General features: G+C 41.4%; 1 protein-coding gene across 1 annotated transcript in view; it reads left to right on the top strand.

The window, feature by feature from the left end:
• The window catches only part of camk1da (calcium/calmodulin-dependent protein kinase 1Da), an 86,014-nt gene extending 69,204 nt beyond the window's left edge, over positions 1–16,810 (top strand). Inside the window, exons 7-11 of the mRNA XM_050036561.1 lie at positions 915–1,027; positions 2,717–2,795; positions 2,958–3,045; positions 3,827–4,100; positions 7,103–16,810. Coding sequence (XP_049892518.1) covers positions 915–1,027; positions 2,717–2,795; positions 2,958–3,045; positions 3,827–4,100; positions 7,103–7,227 — 679 coding nt within the window. The 3' untranslated portion in view covers positions 7,228–16,810. The remainder of the gene's footprint in view (positions 1–914; positions 1,028–2,716; positions 2,796–2,957; positions 3,046–3,826; positions 4,101–7,102) is intronic.
• The last annotated feature ends 4,763 nt before the right edge of the window (positions 16,811–21,573 follow it).

The raw sequence follows: 21,573 nt of genomic DNA on the forward strand, positions 1-21,573 counted from the left end.
ATTTATATAAATCATCATTATGGCAGATATCCTAATTTACATATGAAGTAGTCAAACTGAGGTTTAAAGCAACAAACAGTTTTCAATATTAACAAGTTTTGTTCATTTAGTTACAATTTAGTTAAAACCATCATTTCGTCTCAACGTCATGTAAAAGTTCCAGCAAACAACAATGAGCTTGTCAGTCATCACAGTGAGTAAATTAATGTAGTCAAGGTTCATTAAGGCTGTAATAAGACAATAGTGAAAAATAAAATGTCCATCACAACTTCCCGGAGCCAGTGTTAAAGCTGGGGTTGAAAGAAACCTGTTTATCAAACCACAAATGAGACAAGAGTTAGCTAGCTTGCCACCCCGTGGTCCCTCCACCTCACTACCCACCACTTTGGATTGCTTCCCTAGGAGGAAAGCAGGCAGCAGCTCAGGAGACAGACCTTTGGTTGGCTGCACAAATTCAGTCAGCACAAAAATCCCAGTGCCGGGTGTCCAGCGGCAGCAGCAGATGTAACGGCAGCAACAGAAAGTTAGCTGATGTGGGAGTCAGGGCTTTCTGGGCCCTCAGAACTGGGGTTTGTGCTTCCTGGGTCTCATTTGCAGCTTTAACATCTTCAAATAACTTATGTCCAACCAACAGATTACACTCTAATGATTTTCTGACTAATCGTATCAGCACTGAATGAGTGATGTACTGAACCAGTGAATGAATTAAAGCTTTCATGAGTGACTGAGTTAATAGAAAAATCAATTAGTAAAGGAACAGGCGGATAACAGGCGGTTTTATGCAGGATGAAATGACCTTGTTATTTAATAAATCGCTTAATGACTGATCGTGGAATAGACTAAATGGATGACTTCATGAATGAGTCAGTGAATCCTCAAATGAATGGCTGACTGAGTAAACGTCTTGTCTGCAGGCTGTGTGGTTACCCTCCGTTCTACGATGAAAATGACTCCAAGCTGTTTGAACAGATCCTGAAAGCCGACTATGAGTTTGACGCACCATACTGGGACGACATATCAGACTCAGGTGAGCCTTTATCTTCCTCCATCTCCTCTTCTGCTTTCTTGACCATTTTCCCTTCCTTCCCCTCCGTCATCCACACATGGCACATATGGACCACACACCACCTCTCCATCACGGCCTCTGACATCATGTGCCTGGATTGAATGTATTTGGGAATGTGCGTGTGTTTAAGGGGGGGTCATCAGTCACCGCCACAGTTATGTGCAAAGCCTGGCAGGAAAACCAGCTTTTGCTGGAAACTCGCTCGAGATTCCAGCCCTGTGTGAGTGTGTGAGTGTGTGTGTCGACGGGGATAAAATAGCATTTATGTGCTGTCAGGTAAAGCCTTGTTTCCAAAGTGTCAGATTTCCTCTTGAAGCAAATATAGCAGACAGTGAACAAATGGAAAAAAACTCAAACCAGAGTTACGCAGGTTTTTCCTGACAACAGATTTCTGCTATTTTGGGTGTTTCATTTTTTCACATCAACTGAAGATGCAGCTCTGTGTTGACACTTTTCAACCCTTCACCAAACTCACATAAAGACTGTGTGTAGCCATGTTAGGGCCACAGCTCTGAGGAAGACAACTGTTCCACCACCATAGTCCAGACTGAAATGTCCCAAAAACTATTGATTAACTGATACCTGGGTGATTTTCTCTCGTGCCAGCATGACATTTATATTAATGGTCTCGAGTGAAATGTCTCTAAATTTCTATTCAATATTCTATTCAAAAAATCTGCGGTGAAATTTTGTAAAGACATTCTTGTCTGCTCAGGATGAGTTGTTATAATTCTTATAATGCCTTTACTTTTCATTTAGCGTCATCACCAGGTCTTAATTTTGATTCTCTAAAATTGGTCAATGAAAAAAATGCATTCCCATCAGCCTCAGCTGTTTTTAGTGCTAATTGGCACGTTAGCATGGAAAGCTAAGATTTAAAGCATGGTAAACATTATACCTGCTAAACATCATTATTGTCTTTGTAAGCCTGTTAGCATGATGGCATTAGCATTTAGCACAAAGCCCGACAGAGACACTATAGCTGTAGACTTACACCTCTTCCTAGCTGGATATGTCAGCCAAGAGGCTAAGTAACATGTTGGCTCTTTGAAAAAACATTCACCCAGGCTCTATATTTGTGAAGTTTAGCACACTAGCTCCACTTCCAGACTTTTTTTCCATGGTCAGAATCAAAGCTGGCATCTTGACATCCTTGATGTTTCTGTTATCTCTCCAGTCAGAAGTCAACATGGATGAAGAGAGACTCATTCATGATGTTGAGTTTTTAAAACTCAAGAAAATTACATTTGATTTGAATAAATGACTTACCTACTTGCTCTTATGCAAAATGAGAAATTACAATGCTTCCCAAAAAAAAAAATCCAGCCCTTGCCCTGAGACATCATTGGTATTATATCTGGTAAATTTTTCATGTTCCATCTGCCAGAGTTCGCTCGTTCGCAGTGTGTTCGGAAGAGGTGTTTGTCTTGTGCATTGGGGAGATAATTATTTACAGATACCAGGTTTTCAGCAGACATCAACAGAAAACATTTGCACAAACTGAACCAAATATTAAAGATTGTCAGTGTTATTTGGGTCACAAATTGTTTCAAAAGGATGTTAAAAGTTGATATGGTGTTTGTGTGTCTAAAGTTATTGACCTTTTTGTGGCCTTTTCAATGTTTTTTATCTATTTATTTTTCCTCTCAGCCAAGGATTTTATTGGCAGTCTGATGGAAAAAGATCCAGCCAAGCGTTTCACCTGTGATCAGGCACTCAGACACCCCTGGTGAGAAACACACACACACACACACACACACACACACACACACACACACAGAATGTCATAAACAGGCTCACCAAAAGGCATAAAATCAATATAGATATTGACGTACTGTCAGAAGTGTTAACAGAGAATTTGTGTGGTTGTGTGTGTGTGTATATGAATCAGGATCGCAGGGGATACAGCGCTCTGCAAGAACATCCATGAGTCAGTCAGTCGACAGATCAGGAAGAACTTCGCCAAGAGCAAATGGAGGGTAAATGTTGTTTACTGTAGTTTATTCTTTGTGGTTTTGGCTCTATTGCAGCGTATTACTGCGGTACGACTCCTCAAACGATTGTCTGTGTTTTTATAAGATGAATCACTGTAGTAAAAACCTGGCCCGCCATATGGTCCGCAGTTAACCTTCATCATCCACTTTTCTCCTGCGGCTTTTAGAAGAAGAGAGAGTAACCTGCAGACTTGAAACAAATTCCTTTTTCTTTAAGAACTGCTCCACACACAGTATGTGATTTTCAGCTCTGGGTGTTGTTAGTACATCCAGCTTGTGTTTTATCTAAACCTCAGATGCTTTTCATAAAGATAAACTACAACAGAAGAGCATATCATAGCATTTTTGCACTTGTGCCAGTTCATCGAAAGCAGATTCTGGTCTGCGACTTCAAAGCCAATATGAAATGAAAAATCACTTTTTTGATCTTTTCGGTGACATAAAACGCTTCATATAATCCCACTCTTACTCATGAAACAGTACACTGATAGTGTGGTGATCTCATGACGAACCAATGGATAGAAATCAAAAGCTCAATGAATAAAACAGTCACAGACACAAAACATTTCTGCTCCTTCCCACCTCTATCAACTGATATTCATTTGGTTTACACTTGACCCAACGCTGGTGTATCACACCAAAGCATCCTATTACAGAGACCCTTAATATGAAATAAACAAGATGCTCTTAAGTCCAACTGCTTCTATTAATTGAGGCAAAGTGAGTTTTTTTGTTTTTTCACTCCCCATATCCTTCCTCTCTCCAGCAAGCGTTTAATGCCACCGCCGTGGTTCGGCACATGAGGCGGCTGCAGCTTGGCAGCAGCATGGGAAGCAGCATGGACGCCTCCAACCCACCGACCAGGCCCAGCCAGACGCAGAGGCCGGCCCAGAGCCAGAGCCAGAGCCAGAGCCAGGCAGGCCAGAACCAGCCAGCTCAGAGCCAAAACACCGGCCAGGCGGCGCAGAGCCAGAGCACCAACACCACCGCCAGCAAAACCTCTTCCACAGACAACAACATAGCAGCTCCCCGCAAGGAATGTGAGTCTGAGTCAGTAGTATCAGTCACATCAGAAAGTCAAGAGAACATATGTGTATTACAAAAAGTTAAAGAATTGATAATTTGATAAAGCCTTCCCCTATACAGCAATTGTCCAATACTACTTTAGCAACGGTGCAAAGCATGGCAGTTCAGATTTCCCCATAAGCTGAAGATGTGTGTAGAGTGACTCTCTGTATGCACATAAAGAGTTTCGAGGGTTGTGTTTCAAAACCAAAAACAGAAGAACAAAAATGTAGACTATGGATCAAACAGAGTGCTTGTCTGCTCTACGGGTGTGACTGTATGTATTGACTAACTGTGATACTTTTGTTCAGTTTTGTACAGTTATGGTGACTGACTTTTGAGTGTCATTCATTTGCCAAAAACAACAACAACAAAAAGCATAATAAACAAGATTAATTTGGCTGGTAGCATTATTATTATTTTCTATAGACATCCAATTATGTTATATTGTGAACTCTTGCCGACAATAATAGTGCAGTGAAAATCTTACATTGTGTACACCATAGTCTGCTTTAACGTTAACTCCAGACGTTAGAATGTGGCTGCATCTGGCTAACTAGCTTACCTACCTGCTAACAAAGGTTGTTAGTTTCATTTAATTTTGTTGTCGACAGCCCAACATTCATTAACCGGTTATTAATCCACTAATTTAAGACAAAAAAAGTGCAAAATGACATGAAATACAAGCAGCCTTTCATTGTAGTCCCGCGCTTAATTGACTCGTGAGCTTTAGCACCACATTTCAAAGCGCTATTCAGTTTGAGGTAGTGAAATTTGAATGTTTTGTAATGTAAATGCTGTACCTTTTATTTAGCCGGCTAGCGGTTAGCATGGAGAAAAATAGTGGTCACTGCACACTCTCCACTCTCCACTAGTTAGCTAACGTAAGCCTAGGCTGCTCTGCACTGCGCACCAATCCGGGTCAGGTGAGAGCTAGCTGGTAGCGTATTTTGCGATTTCCACTGGTAACACCGTCCCGTTTCTGAGATGCTGGGGCGCCAAAAAGGGGGGGGAAAGGAGAAGGATTCTAGGGGCCCAGAGAGGCCCCTAATAAAATTATAATACTGACAAAAAATAATATGACACTAAGTTATTAACTAACTTATAATCACAAATATATTTTATTTACAGTGTACTGGTAACAATAACTTTATTTGTTTTGGAAACATTAACGCCCCCCCCTCTATTTACGTAAAATGGTTCAGTCCGACTGGATCAGCTGCAGTGCGCCGGTAATTTGTCACAGACAGGGTAAGGAGGCGGAGACGGCAATATGCCTCAAAAATCAGGTAGCCAAAAACGGAAAGAAAGGAAGCTAGAGGAGAAAGAAGCAAAGGGTCGACAGTATGTCACCCAGTATTTCAAAAAAGCAAGGTGGGTTTGTTAGTGGTTCATGTGCTGGAAAGTTATGGAATATTAACTTTGTCCCTGGTCTATAAGCAGCTTATAGACCAGGGACAAAGTTAATATTCAGAAGAAGGTGATCATTTTAGTTCATTTACTTTTTTTTCATTTTTTTTTTTTTGCTGAGCGAAAACTAACTAATAACTTACAAATTATGGCAAAAAGGTAGTTTCTTGCAACCCTAGAATTAAGATAAAAATATTCACAAACGAAAAAACACGTCTGATTGCTGATAAGTAGTGTTTAACTTTTGATTTAACACTAAAAATTGAAAACCCTCGGCCCAGCACTGCGCACTGCGACAGATGCGCGACTCAGAGCAGCATGTGTCACTGATACCAGACCGGTGGAAAATGTCACCATCAGCATATTATTTTACATCACTAAACTCTATTTTATCATTATTTTGAGTCACATTGTTGAAAGAATTTAGTTGTCTGTGTTCAAGCAGGATAATAGGTCTCCATTCATTGCACGTCAGGCTTTCTATTTTCTTGTCGGAGATGGTGTTGCGTTCAAGGTCCCCCCAAAAAACGAGAGGGAAAAAAAAAGGCCGAATATTGGATTTTTTTTTTTTTCACAATCGAATTCCGTGCCATCAAACAAAGCTTCGAAGCTTTGAATTTTTTGGGTCAGCCCTACAACTCTACAGAGCCAGGTCCAGGAACCTCTTCAAGTTTGTCAGGGAGGAATGTGGAAGTGGAGGAAGACTTTGTTCTTTTTTCACAAATGTGGGAATGATAGTCAAAAATACCATCAAAATGCATACTTTTATGTAAAATAGCATCAAAAATTTTCGGCGGCCTCCCAGCCAGTTGTGTATAGGGCCCAGTAAAAATTCTTTTCATGGGGCCCAAAATCCCTGGCGGCGCCCCTACTGAGATGACATTGCTGTGGAAACATGGTGGCCACCCTCAGGTCTCCCCTGACGTCGCCCTGATGAGCTGCAAAACCCTCATACGTTTAATTATGTTAGCACCACTAGCCGTGCTGACGCTGCTAATGGTGCTAACAGAGCTAACTGTAATAACATTTTAATTATGCTAAAGGGGTTTGCAGCTCAAAATTGAGCTGCTTACTCATCGAGGTGACCTGGGGGAGACCGGACAGTGGCCACCATATTTACACAACAGCCCTGTTGGGTTGGTGTGGTAGTAATAGCAGTAATAGCCAAATGACAGACGCAGCTAGCTAGGAGGATCCTGAATCCTACTATATCAGAGTGTAAGCTAACGTTAGAGGCTCTGTCCTGCTCTATTAGAGCATTCTATCAACTCAAGCTAGAGTCATTATCAGAGATAGTGTCACACTGACATTGCTTAATCTTAAAATTAAAACATAGTTAGTAGATACAAACAAAAAGCATAAATCTAACCTCTTGCTTGTCCAAGAAGCATTCCTAAGAATTTGGAGTGGTATACCTGCGACTATTATTGTGTATTGCACATGTGCCGTGCAAGAATGGAAGGCATAGTGCCAAAAACAAAAGGGGGTGTAGCTAAGCTAAGGGTCATTTACAACATTATATAAAAATGTATTATTGCTGATCTATCTGCCGACTCTTCCTCCGCAGGTGTAACTGCACCGGTCACACCCTGCAGTCTGGCGTCTGCAGCCTCTTCTCCCGCCGCCGGGGCAGAGCTGAACCGACCACATCCCTCAACAGTTCCCGCCCCGGTGCTCACAGAGACCAAGTGACGCCAGGTCCCGCGGGGGACCAGCTGGGAGGCCACAGCGCTGTGAGACAGAGCGACGGAAAGAGACGGAGGACGACAGGAGAGGAAGAGGATCCCCCTCTTCTTCGTTCCTCCCTCTCCTCGCTGCATTTCCACTTGGATGCGCCCCCCCAGCAAGTTCCCTGCCCTGCTCCTGGGAGAGCAGAGGACTTTACCTCCACCCCCACCGATTCAAGCCACACAGCGCCATACTGTACGCCCACCACCCACCCACCAGGACGCCGTGTAGGATTCCTCCTGCCACAGCAACAGCACGGCCTCTTACTGAGGATGTTTGTACAGCCGGCTGTGATCGGATACTGTTAAATGATAAATGGGAGTCGACTGCTTGAGCAGTAATTGGTGGTTCACAGTGGGGCTTGGGGTGTCATATTATTCAATGTCAGTCAACATCAACTTCCCTCTTGAATCTGGTCTTTCCTGCACCATTTTATTTAGCTTTTTTCCAAATTAGGTTTGACTGTTGACAACTGGATTGTTTTATTTTTTATTACTGTTGATGTTAAAGGTGCTATATGTAAGTTTTAACATCATTGTCACACTGCAACTTTGGTATGATTAATGTAAATAAACAAGACCACAGCCAAGACGTCTGGTCGCCTCCAGCAGATTTCCCTCCAAATGTGACCTACAGTAGTGACCATAAAATGCAGAGAAGAGGCTGACAGGTCTTCTGAGTGATGACCTGATTTGTTTACACTAATTTTACTAATGTGACAATGATTTATCCTACTCATAGCACCTTTAAGACATTTTATATGTCCTTTCGGGCTTGTTTGTCTGTTTGTTTGTGCTTTAAGAAGTGCTTTAAAAGTACCATATGACTGTTGAGATGTGGAAACATGAGTAAGCGCTTTATGTATTTTGCACACAGAGGTTCAGATATGTTCTCAGACACAGATTAGCCACCATCCACTTATGTTTATCAGAGAGTAGAGATTGTAAACCTTTATAGAAAAAAAATAATAACCCAGAGTGGATGTCAGAGCATTGTACAACTTGTTTATTGTCTGAAAGATTCTGATCCGTTTATTATTTTCTTACTTTATAAGACTTTTATAACAATCACCCTTTAAGGGACACACATACAGGTTACTATGAAAAATGCAGCAGGTTTAGGATTAGGATAGGATAGAGGTATTTACTGGAAAACTGCCTCCAGTTGAGAATGTTAAAGACTACACAATAGTTTTAGCGTTTGATTTCCTAAGCCGAGGAGCCACATGCAGCGCAGTGCAGTTTGAAGGTGGCTAAAGAACACAAACCATCTCTGAGATATTTAACTGATAGAGACGCTGTCGCCTGCTGCTGCTGCTGTTCCTCCCCCCCATAAAGAAGCCATGATCTCACCTTTTCACATCGTCAAGCTGCACCCAGTTCAGAAGTGCTCAGGGAAAACTGCGGCTGCACTGTGAGCTGGTGAATACCGATTTCCTGGTTTAGGTTTTTCTGTCAATGTTGTTGGTCCAGGTGTTGTGGCATCACAGTTAATGATCCAGCTCATAAGACGTTAGCTGTGTCCTTATTGCAGTGTTGTAGTGACTCGTGACTTGAATTTTGAAGACTCAGACTTGGACTCAGACTGTTCCACCAAGGACTCCAAGATGTTTTTAACTTGTTCCAGTATTTTTGTTATAGTACAATCCCCAACCAAGGCTTTTTGCTTGACTAAATTGGACAGAACTGCCAAAAAAAAAATAGAGGATAGGTTAGTTCTTGCTGTATCCGGTCATCCCTGCCTTTATGAACCAACAGCAGACAGCTATTGCGACCAAAATCCCTAGGTTGGTTAGCGTAGCTTGGTTCTTGCATTTGGTGAAATGGTCCAACAATGGCAGATTTAAAGTATTCATCTGATTAGGGGCGGTGAAGCCAAAGTATTTCATGTTCAACAAGTCACCTGACGTCCACAACCTACTTCCAGTTGCACTCTGGGCAGTGGTGGATGAAGTACCGGAAAGCCACACTTAAGTAAAAGTAAAGATATCTTACCAGAAAATGACTCTGATAGAAGTTAAAGTCACCTATTAGAATATTACGTAAGTAAAAATCTTAAAGTATCTGATATTAACTGTACTTTAGTATCAAAACTAACTTTATTATAGTAAGTGTACTTAAGTATTGAAAGTAAAAGTACAAGGAAATGCCAATGTTTATTCCTTCTTAACATGTACCCCACCTTAAGTATGGAGCCTACATTACACTTGAAGAAAAAAGGTCATTTTAACAACCTCCCTTCCTTCCCTTTTTTTGTAGTAAGTAACAATGATGCTCAAGGGAGATGTACTGGAGCATAAGTATACATTTAATGTAGGAAATGTAGCTGAGTAAAAGTGAAAGTTGACAAAAATATGACGATTCAAGTCAAGCACAGATGCTCCCATAAAATACCTAAGTACTGTAATGATGTATTATTACTTTGTAACATTACACTACTGTCTGAGGGTCAGGCTTAACACAAGGTTTTGAAAAGTCCAATGTCTCCTTGATCCGATGCCCAGCGAAACCAACAGCCACAAGGGATCCCTACTCCTTTAAAGGTATACTATGCAGGAATTGTCAATTACTGTTTGTAATCACACATTTAAAGCTGGCCCCTCCTCCTTAGACAGATTATACATACACTGCAAACTACCAATATAGCAACGTTGCATTTGTTGTGATAGAAAAGCCGATACGTTAGCATGCTAACTAAGCTAACCGCCGGCACTTGCCTGTCCAACAACCGGCGAAAGTGAAAGCCAACCTCAGAATCACCCTTGTGTTGGAACAAGCTTTGTCTGCTTGACGTTTGGCCTCGCTATGTTTGCATTTTTTCGTAGATTCCTCTCGGATGCGTGCTGCTTACAGAGTGGCACTTTGTCGCTACCTTTTTATAAAGTCCCAACCTCATCTGCACACTGTACCCAGAGACATCCCGAACACAGCAAAATTTAAAGGAAATTAAAAAATACAGGCTGAGGGCAGAGTCTTCTCATGGGTCATAGGTGATAGTTGAAAGGGAGTACTTGTATATGAGTCTATACATTTTTTTTTTTTAATTTTATTTTTAGGAAAATCCTGCATAGTATTCTTTTAATGTCTCATTCGCCATCCATTAGAATGATCAACTTTTTGTATGTATTAATCCAACACTGCGTGAACTCATGCATGCAGTGTTAGACATTGTTTTTTTCTTTAAATGCTTCTCAAAAGTTGTACCTGATTACCCTGTGGGTTAACAGTACAGGCCAACTCAAAACATCAGAGACCTCACTGCCTGAGTGGGAGTCCATTTTTAAGTACTCTACATTTGACAAGACAGACTGACTTTAATTTGTTGTTGACTGAACCCTCTGACGACTCTGACATGACTACAGAAGCTTGGCTTGTGTCACTGGTTGTAATTGTCCTTTTAGACAGAACTCAGACAGCAGAACTGTACGACGTTGGGTGCTCACTCACACATATCAGATTGTCACGTCTTTGTTAGATGCAATTCTACTGATCCCTTTATTGTGAATTAGCCAAAGACTAGTGCTAGGTACGAGGACAATTTGGTTCATTCTACTTGATGAATTAGTGAGAACAGAACTAGTCAGATATGAAGCTGTTCGAGAAACAAGTGGACTAAAACTAAGGGCTGAGAAACTGATTGACCTTTGATCCCTTCCTGATCTGTTGCCATTTACCTTTTTTTATTATCTGCACAGAGTGCTGCTGAGAAGTATCTGCAAAATATTCATAGTGCTCATTTTAATCTGTGTGGTATGTCAGGAGAGTGTGAGACCACAGCTGGATGAAAGTCAAATCACGCTAAAAACGACAGTAAATCAACACTCACCCAAGCTCACTGGAATTCAGTCTTGGCTCGCTGCGTTGTTGTGTGTATTAAATTCCACCTAATTGGCACTGAGGTTGACTAAAACAAACCATGATGATTTGTGAGCACTATCCAGTCTAAATCGGTCTCCCTCCTCACCATGTTCTCTGTTGGTGGACGGCAGCACCTTCTTCATTTAGTAAGCTCTGCAAAATAATTCCAGTGTGTTTGGAGTTTCTGCTCTTCCCCACTGTTTCCTAACCAACAATGTGTTAGTCCCCATCTCTATACTTCCGGCACATCTTAACAAGGAGAAATACAGTACCCACCTACTCTCCCTGAATGTGTACATCAATATGAAACATGTAAATCTACAACTTTAGGTTAGCAGTCTGGTTGTAAACAGTCATTCACAGTGATGGATTACACTGACTGCAAGAGATGGCTCACAGTGTAATGCCTTATTTCCTCTGCATGGATCAGCACCACTTAAGTCACTTTTGGCACCAGTCACTTTTCTCTGTTTCTTTTTCCACTGCGGATTGTTCCCCCTACGTGCTGGCTGGATTCTCAGCTGATTACGATAGTGATGCAGTGTGAAACTGCCGTGACATCATCTTAAACTCAACACTTGCTGAATCCTTTAATCTGCAACCAAACAGAGGAATGTTTTCTCTGATATCAGACAGAATTGTTACCTCGTTACTCTTTATTTCCATCTGCAGTCTGACATTGCATCCACTATAATCTATTTCTGTAGGGAAGGGGATTCGTTTTCCCCTAACCAGTCACTAGAGACCAAAGCATCCGCCTGAATCCCTGAATCTGACGGCAGTTTAAGTCCACGCTGATAGACAGACATGCCAAAATACTGGTTTTGCTGGGATCTTAAGAGTGGAGCTGAGCGAAGTAAAAATAAACTACAGTGTTGGGCAATATTTGGAAGACATTTTGATTTAGAACAGCTTTGATAGTAGTGTCTTTCTTGTCCATAGCACTCACCATTATTATTACTCCTCACTGGTTGAGGTGCACCACTTGAAAAAAGCTTGTCAGTGGCGTCAGTCCCACTTGTGGCACTCACTGGGTCAAAAGATTGTCAACCAAGAAACAGCTGTTTCATGTCAGTGCCAGAAGAACCTATCAGTTTGGCGAGAGGGTGGATTTGGACATAGACAAAGGAACATCTGAACTTTGTCAATTGTTCTACGGTGTAGTTTTGTGGGCTGTCATTTTTTAAAGTTTGGGTTAGGTAAAAATTGCGGTTGCTAATTATGTTAGCATGGCTATTTAAAATGTCGTGTTTGTGCAGGCTTAGGATCGCTAATTTTGATTTTTATGGGTGAACTGTGAACAGAACGCATCAGTTTTCAACTTATGAACTTGAACCTGAGGGTTGTTCACTCTTGCAACAGTTATTAACGCTCGTTTTTGTAGCACCCAAGGATTTACAGCACCCGACATGCCGATACAACACCGGCATAGCTAGTGCTAATAAAAATTCAGACAACGCAGTAACCAGTACTGCTGAAGCCAGTTCATGTGGATATTTGAATTACTTTTATGAGTCAAATCATTAAGTTACAAATTCCAGTGGAGAAAATCTCGTAGTTATTTGCAAATTGTGCCCACAGGGTCTGACAAAACAAGTCTGAACCCCAGCTACATCGGCAACGAATTTGAACACATCAAGTTAAAGCATCTGCAGTCTTGGGAAGTGCGTGAATGATGATCAAAGGATAGAACAGAGATGATAAAACAATGAAAGAATTTAGTTCAAAATTTAAATTGTGAAGTATGAACGTGAAATAGCTCATTTTAATCTGTGTGAAATGAGCTTCAAGCTAGCTCTTGTGAAGCGTGAGCGTGCACAACACTGATTGTATTGACAGTTCTCTCTGACCAGTGGTCTCCAGTGTTTTAACTCCACCTTCTGGTATTGGCTCAGTTCAGTTGTAACCTCGACTGAGGTGGTATCAAAAAAATGTACCAGGTACTATCCACAACTTTTGCTAATGGAAAACCAATGAAGAGCGAGTCGAGTTGAGTAGAGCCGTGCCGTACCATGCAGTGGAAATGTGGCACAATTCATGCTGTTTAAGGAGCAAGTGAGCCTGAGAAGTTTTAGCATACATCCACCTTAAGGAATAGGACATTTTTGTCAGAAACTTATTCCTGTGTGTGCTCCAAACACACACCAAGCACTATAGCATAAATTGTGAAACTTGCAGATGTGGTAACCTCACTGACATGCTTGATGCTTAAAGACAAATCATTACAGGTATTTTGTGCACGTTGTTCTAGCAACTAATCCAGTCATGAAAGAGTTTTAGTTTAATAATCTTGGTCGGGTTACGTTTTTGAGAAAAAAGGCCAGTTAGCCTGATTTATTGTGCTACTTTAAATGTGCAGTCATAGAGAAATTTTTAGTGTTTCATATTGATTTACAACACCTACATGCCATGGCTCCTACTGCACGACTACACCGTTCACTTTTCAGAATATATATATATTAATTCTGACGTTTTTACAGTGGGGTCTTGTGTTACATTTTTCTCCACCAAGCAAACTCAGAAGTCGGTCCATGTAATTATCCATGTGTTACTGCGGGGAACTTTCAACCATGTAAGGGCTTTATTCCAATGATCACCTTAATCTGATTATTCATTGTAACCATGTATACATACCCATTGATTGCTATGCATTTTTTAACATTTTTAAGTGTGTCGTCAAAGCTTTTTCTTGGAAGTGGGATCCAGAAACAACATCAGCACCTATAGTTAAAAAAATAAATGTAGTTTTAGGGAACAAATAAGTGCAAGACACTGAATCCCTGACAGATCTTAGACTTTTTCAATCACTGAACTGTTAATTATAATTATTACGTCGGTGTACCAGGTTTTTCTCTGGCACAGAAGGTGTTAATGAATCGTCAGCCAACACTGTAAGAATATGTTTCATTAAATGTGATGTCGTCCACTTCAGTGTGGACGTTTGGGTTTACGAATGTATTGCGAGGCAGGTCGAGGGTTCAGGTTCATGCTGCTCTGTGGTTTTATGTCCGCTGTTTAAAAACAACAACAAAAAAAGACGTTTTCTGAATGAATCTTTCCATGTTAAAGATGCTACTGTAAATAGATTGTGAATATGAATGATCATTTTCAAGATAATATTTACAAATGTTTTGCTGTTCAGGCATGTGAGAGTGAATGAATGAGTGAGTGAGTGAGTGTGTCGAGGGAAGTTGATTGTATTCTCTATGGAATGTTTAATGTAAAAAAAAAAAAAGAAGAAGAAGCTAAAATCCCCTTTATTCCCCACTGCTGTCATATATACTGTCCAGCGCCGTGTGACTGTCACCTGCAGAGCCACACAGTGCAGTTTAATGCCATCAGTGTTCCTCCACCACTTCAGTGTCAGTCCAACTAGAAGTGAAAGCATCGTTTACCGAACTCAGGCTTACGTTTTTTGCCATTCTAAAGGAAGAAATCCAAAGCTGTGACCGACTCAGAAACACACTGTTATGGACGAGCTCTCGTCCGCCCCTCTCCCCTTTGAGCTCGCACTCCTTTTTTTATTGAGGACGCCGTCACAAAAGATGAAAACACAAGCATGTCGAAAAAAGTGCTTCAAGAATTCAACTTCACCATGAGTGTTTGCATAATCTTATAGCCCTTGTATGATGTTAGTATCTCTGTATTATGTAAAGACGTACACAGGCTGTGACGTCTGAGTCCACAAAGAGCTAAGTTTCACTTCTACAAACAGTTTCAATCGGCAGAAATAATCTCATTGATTAATGGAACCTAGCCAAGTGGCATTTATTAAAAAAACTGGAGACCATGTTCTAATGTAAGTTGCTCTAATGCTGCTTATGAGTGACATCCAGCCGATTCACTGCGTACATGAATGACATGGTGTGAAAATAATTGATAATAATTAAGGACTAAAGTGTAAAGGATTGTTGTTTTTTTCCTTCCTGACCTTGACATTTATTACATTCATTTACCTAGTTAGCAGTAGCCCAGCCTTTTCTCCTAGGAATTACATTTATAAACAAATTTTTGAAACAGCAATTTGTTTGAGGGAAACTTAATGCAGAGCAAACCAGGAACCCTCTTGCTGTGAGGCGACAGTGCTAACCACTGCAAATCAATTTCAAACCAAAGACCAATTTCTTGATGTAAAACAAAATATAAAGTATGTTAACTTAAGTCAGGACCAACCAGTTTCAACCAATAATATCATGACATCCGCTCATCAATTGATTTGCAACTTTAAGCTGCACAGAGCTAAGATTCAGTAGTTAGCTAGCTAGCAACAGCATGGTACGCTGGTGTGTCTTTGTTTCCCCAAAATACTGTGGTCATCACGGGCTCTCTGGTTAGAATTTTTTCCACATGGAGGAAAGTGGTGTCTGTGACAGCTCCAGAATATGCACAAGGCATTTTACAGTGGACTGCTGCAGAAACAGGAGCCTATGGTGGCCTTCATCTCTCTCTCTCACTGACGGGCGCCACTATCCCATCACTGGATATACTCCAGTTACACTGTCGGGACCTCGCTGTTTTGACACCCAGTTTTAAATGATCAAATCAAATTCTTCCCAATGCTATATCCCACCTGCCTGTCCTGTGTCACTTGGAAATTCATTATGAAACCCACAATACTGACGCTAGATACTCAAGAAAAGCTGTTTGATCCGGACTTAAACCCAAGTGCTTTTGTTGACCTGGTCGCAAACCAAGTATTACAGTGTCACAATCCTGCACTTTGTGTGGCCGTCATTCATCTCGACCGCCTCGCTGTGACACACGCATGGTACATAAATGTAATGTTTTATTAACTCAAAGAAACTTTGTCTCTGAACATAACCCAGACAGCAATTATGTTGTCACCAGAGCATACATACGAAAACATAGTAACATACAAAGGTAATTTTTTGGAGACATGGTTGCAATAGCCTTGTATGGCTAATTGAAGCTAACAAGGCTAGGCTAGGTAGCTAAGTATGCTATCTGTTTTATCCCATGAAGGCAAAGCCCAGTCCTGTTGCTAACTTCCAAGGAAGTAAAGCACACGTCTTCTGCCTAGGCAAATGTTACACAGTTAGCGGTGGATGTAGTCTACTGCTTAATTTTACACAAGAATTTGTTTGCTATATCGGCTGAATTTCTGTCAGTTGTTGCCAAATGCTTTAGGAGTCACAATGTTAGCATTGTCTTTCATGGACCAAAAAAGTTTCTAGGTTTGTTAGCATTAGTAAATATAGTGCAGAGCTACCATGCTAGTAGCTGTGCTTCAGTGTAGCTAATATTAAAAACAGTCCTTTACCTCGTGATCTAACTCAACTAATGAGAGCAGCTCTGCCTCTGAGAATTGTTTGTAAAACTGAAACTTTATACAAGCTACTTTTTGGGACCCTGAGTCTCCCTGTGGGTGTCCTCGTCCAGAGCCTGCTGAGTTTAGCCGGCTGTATTGTATTTACTCTCTGCATGTGACCACAACAAACTCCCATCCTGTGCACCGCCGTCACGCCGACGACACCCTCATTTCTCAGAGTGGGCACCGCCTGCCGCACTTCTTGTGCTGTGATGATGATGATGATGACTTTCTGTTAATGGGGCTTGTATATCAGATGCCTTCGACAATCATGTGCACATATCAGAGTTACCATGACGACACAGGCCAGAGCGACTGATTGTGTTTCGTTTGTCTTTCTCCTGGAATAAATCCTGAATGATCGTAATATATGACTCTTTGCTTGTGTTGTGAGGGGGGGCTATGTGTGTCTGCCTCATTAGTAGGCTACTACTCATTCTCAGAATTACGACTACACTTCCTACACTTCCTGTTTGCACTCAGTATTTCAACACTTGCAAACACTAGGGTCCTTGCACCCCTTTGACCGACATATTGCCCTTATATATGCTGCACAACAGATGTTTAACAGACAGAAGACAGATGTTGCAAACACACGGAGCACATGTTGACTTCATGGGCACATGCTGGGATACATTATTAGGGTTATATAGCTCCAGGAACATATTGTGTACAGATGTTACTCACCCATATAAATGTATGTTCAGCCTCCTTGGGTTTACACTCCAGTATCCTCACACTTAAGTGATTGTGCAGTTGCAACTCAGGGTTCAGTCAGAGTTCAGATAAAAACAGCCTTGAGAGAGAGTGATCACTCAGCATTACTGCTGTATCATTGTTTTTCTGTGACAGCAGTTTCAAAACATCTTTGAATCTTTACAGCTGCCCAGCAGCACCAGTGGGGGTGTCTCAGTAGGTATTGATGACGTATTGGCTGAAATAAGCAAACCCATTCATTTTTAATATTTGTTTTTTTAATTTCACAAATCAACATATGAATTACTGTATGATTTGAAATGAGCGTGAACATGACAAACTGAAGTGTTTTGCTGTCCATGTTTATTGGCCACAAACAGCTAGTGCTCTTTAACTGGAGTGATGAGAATTCCCATCAGCCTCAGTTATAGGCTACTATCTAACATGCTAATAACATAATGTTAGCATGCCAGCACACTAAACTATGATGGTAAATATGAACCTTATACAGTATATGTTAACCAGCATGCTAACGTTAGAATTACTTAAGTACCACTGTGCCTAAGTGCAGCCTCATAGCACTGCTACCTTTGCTGTAGACTCGCAGAGGCACCGTTTTGTAATTGTTTTTAATGAGAACAAAGCATTTGCTTGTGGTTTTTGCGTTGCTAAGCGTTTCGCATTTTTGCACTCTAGGCACCCAGCTGTTTTTGCCAGAGCGCTCTGAACTCCTCGAGTTGAAAAAACTTCAATTCAAAGCAGGAAAACGCCCTACATCATCTCTTTTGTTATCATCTTTTTTGCCATTGTCCAATTGAATGATTTGAGAGGTAGTGGGTCTTCTGTGGTTTCACAACATCAAGTTTACAGTTGGTAAACAATGGAGGAGAAACTGGTGGTAGCGGTTGCTGGAGCTATACGGCCCGACGATAGACAGCAGGTTGTCAAACTGCCCCCCAGTCAAATATGCCTGGAAACGGCCATCATCAAGGCGAAGCTCCTGGACCAACTGGTGGTACTCCCCATGACCCAGGCCACCCTCTTTTTTAGGGTCTCATGTACCCACACAGATCTCAGTTTCCCTGTGCCCAACAAACTAGTTGCTGACAGCCTCTCACCCTCAGCCAGAGCCTCATTTGGTACCTTCTGCCTGTCCATTTAAGTAACTAGGTAATTATTACTGTCAAATAACTAAAATTAATAAACGGTAGATTGATGACATGGGAAAGTTAGAACAAGGAGATGGCATTCACTTTAAAAAACACGAGGCATGAAACTGAATGCCACTGGCAGAAAAAAAAACCCTGCTGTGCCTGTTATTTTGTTGCCAGGCAGCCATCACATCCTTACACTAACCTTCCCATGTATCAATCTACTGTTTTTTTCCCCACAGTAATTAGTATCTAGTTCCTAAAATGTTCAGGCAGAAGGTGCTTGCTGTAGCTCTCGTTGAGGGTGAGAGGCTGTCAGCAAATAGTTTGTTGGGCACAGGGAAACTGAGATCTGTGTGGGTACATGAGACCCTAAAAAAGAGGGTGGGTCATTGGGAGTACCATCAATTGGTCCAGGAGCTTCGCCTCCATGATGGCCTTGACAACCTGCTGTCTATCGTTGGGCCATATAGCTCTGGGTATCTAGCAACAAGTACCACCAGTTTCTCCTCCATTGTTTACAAACTGTAAACTTGTTGTCGTGACCACCACAGAAGGTCCGCCTCTCAAATCATCTGATTGGACAATGGGAAAAAAGATATGAAGAAAGAGATGATGCGAGGCACTTTCCTGCTCTGAGCTGAATTTTTTTCAACTAGAGGAGTTCAGAGTGCTCTGGGAAAAACACCTGTGCCTAGAGCCTTAAATGTGAGGTGCGACAATTACATAAGGGACCTCCAGCTGCTAAAACGTTATCTGTGTGATTGGGGCCTTAGTCTTGCTCTTTTTATACATTTACACAATAACACGAATTTTGGCTTCTCCTCCATCTTAAAGCATTTGGTGGAGAAGAAAACAGTTAGTGGGAGGTGATGTATCAATATAAGACAGAAAAGCTGCAGGCTACTTCCTGTCCTTGTATTCCCTTTTAACACTGTAGTTAATATATTAACTAATATATTGTACTGTAACAATGCTTACATTTAAAAGCAGTTTCAATTGAGGGGAAGCTACTGTAGCTTGAGATGATGTTGAGTTTTCCATGCTGAGCAGTGTTAGTCCAAAAGTTTGAATACCTTTCTTCATGTATTTAATGTAACGGGTGATATGCTTTAACATAGCAGCAAACAACTGAGTCACCGGCTCAGGCACCTCCATGTTGACAGCTGTGTGCAGACAACCTCTAAATCATAGATACACTCTGAAAATCTTATGGAGCTCCTTTAAAATTGGTGTTTTATTGGCAGAGTTTGGGCTGGTGGAGCTTCATCATACTTCCTCTGCTTTTCCCTCCGTCTCAGTTGGAGCTTTTCCTCCTGACTGCCTGCCTATCTCGCTTCACCACAGAGGAAAGCACGCACACATGCATGCACATACACATTCAGTGCTTGTTGAAAAATATTCATCCCTCTGACACACACATACACACACACACACACGGGCGCGCACTAAAGCACTGAAATGAAAATTGTGAAATCAAAGTATTTTACATCCCTTTGACACAACATGCACACGTACAACATCAAGTTCAAACACAGTCGTATACACACACACACACACACACACACACACACACACACCAAAGCAGTAGAATTGAATTTCTTAAATCAAAATTGCCTGTCACTTTCACACATGCTGATACAAACACCGCTTGTTGACTTTGGCTGTCAAGCTGTAAGTGTGTTTGTGCTCGGAGTCACAGATCTCTGCTTCTTAAACTGATTTCTCCTCATCTTTAATTCAGGGCTTCACCCTCACATCCTCCTCTTTAGCTTTTCTCTCACTGCGGGCTTTCGTCCCCTCCTCTCCCCTCTCTCCCCCGCAGTGACATGTTGTTTTGTTCTTTACTAAGCAGCATATGTATATTCCATAAAACTAATTAGAGGCCAATCATCTGAAACAGTGAGATAACACACAGTTATGTGTGTGTGCTGGTAAATCTGAAGTGTGCGAAGACCGTCCGTGTCGTTGGACAGACAGTTCTTAATGCAAACAGCAGGGGGCGATGTGATGTTTCCCTCTAATGTCCCACTGTCTCTTTGCCAGTAGTTAGTAAACTCAAAACTGAACCAAACTTTAAACTCTGATGGAAATCATCTCACAGGATCACACTAGTAATTACACTAGTAATGACTTCAAATTTTTACTTTGAGGGAAAAAGGCTTCTGTACAAGATTATGTTCTTTCAGAAGCAGATACTTAACATCTCATCTCAACATCCTCTCTCCCTCTGCCAGATGACAGTGAATTAGGCCCACAACTGTCCTACTGCTCTGAGGTCAACTAGCTCTTTGTGTAGAGGTGACTGTCTGTGACATGCATCCAGTGTATGGTGTCACAATAATTAGAAGTGGAGTAATCACTTAGTTTCAAACCGCTAGCTCTGCCACCACTGCTGCCATTTCAGTCATAGATTATATGGATGTTTCCCAGCTGCTTATGCCAGACCTTCTTTAATTATTTTTTTGTTTTCTCTTGGCTTGAATTGCTCATCATACTGTGCAATACTTTATACTTTATATATTTTACACATTTGCTTCAATCAAAGATGTGGAATTTTTGTCAAGAAAAGCTTACAAATAAATACCTTAAAGAGGACCTGATAGGCGTTTGGGGTTTTTCCTTCTTCTTCAGAGTTTTATATTGCATTTTTATCCATCTATAAGGTCTGCAAAGTAAAAAAGAAGCCCAAAGTCCAGGCCAAAGGGAGCTCTCTCTGCCCACAGACACACTGCCTGAAACGTTTGCTTTCCTGCCTTCACTTCCGTAACTTGGTTGCATCACTATGTGACACATTTTTAATGAACACAATGCCCGCCTGCGGGCCACTGAGCTGTGCCTCCAAACAAACCTACTTAGAGCAGAGCTGGGGGAGCAGGCTGCAGAGTTTAAACTGTAATTGCATGTGGAGGAGACGCTGCTTTTTTTCAGTGCAACTGCAAATTACCCTTGTTTGGACTGCCAAAGGAAGAAAATATGTTGGAGTGGTTGGAGTTTATTTTTAACACTATTCTTCAACAATATAACTCGGACATTTTATTGTATTCCCTCCATTTTCCTGAGGGCCGCTTCACTTGCCAGTTTGTGAAGTTGCCCTCAGGAAAATGGAGTTGTTGTCAGCAAACAGCTGCACAGGGCTACTCTGTGGGAGCAGCCCGAGAAGCAAAGGTATATAAGTACTTTGTATACATACATATAAATATATATATATATATATATATATATTTATACAACAGTTAGTTCCAACCGAGTAATTTGTTTGGACGAGGGCATACCG

Source organism: Epinephelus moara, chromosome 23 (assembly GCF_006386435.1).
Source record: "Epinephelus moara isolate mb chromosome 23, YSFRI_EMoa_1.0, whole genome shotgun sequence".
Lineage (NCBI taxonomy): Eukaryota > Metazoa > Chordata > Actinopteri > Perciformes > Serranidae > Epinephelus > Epinephelus moara.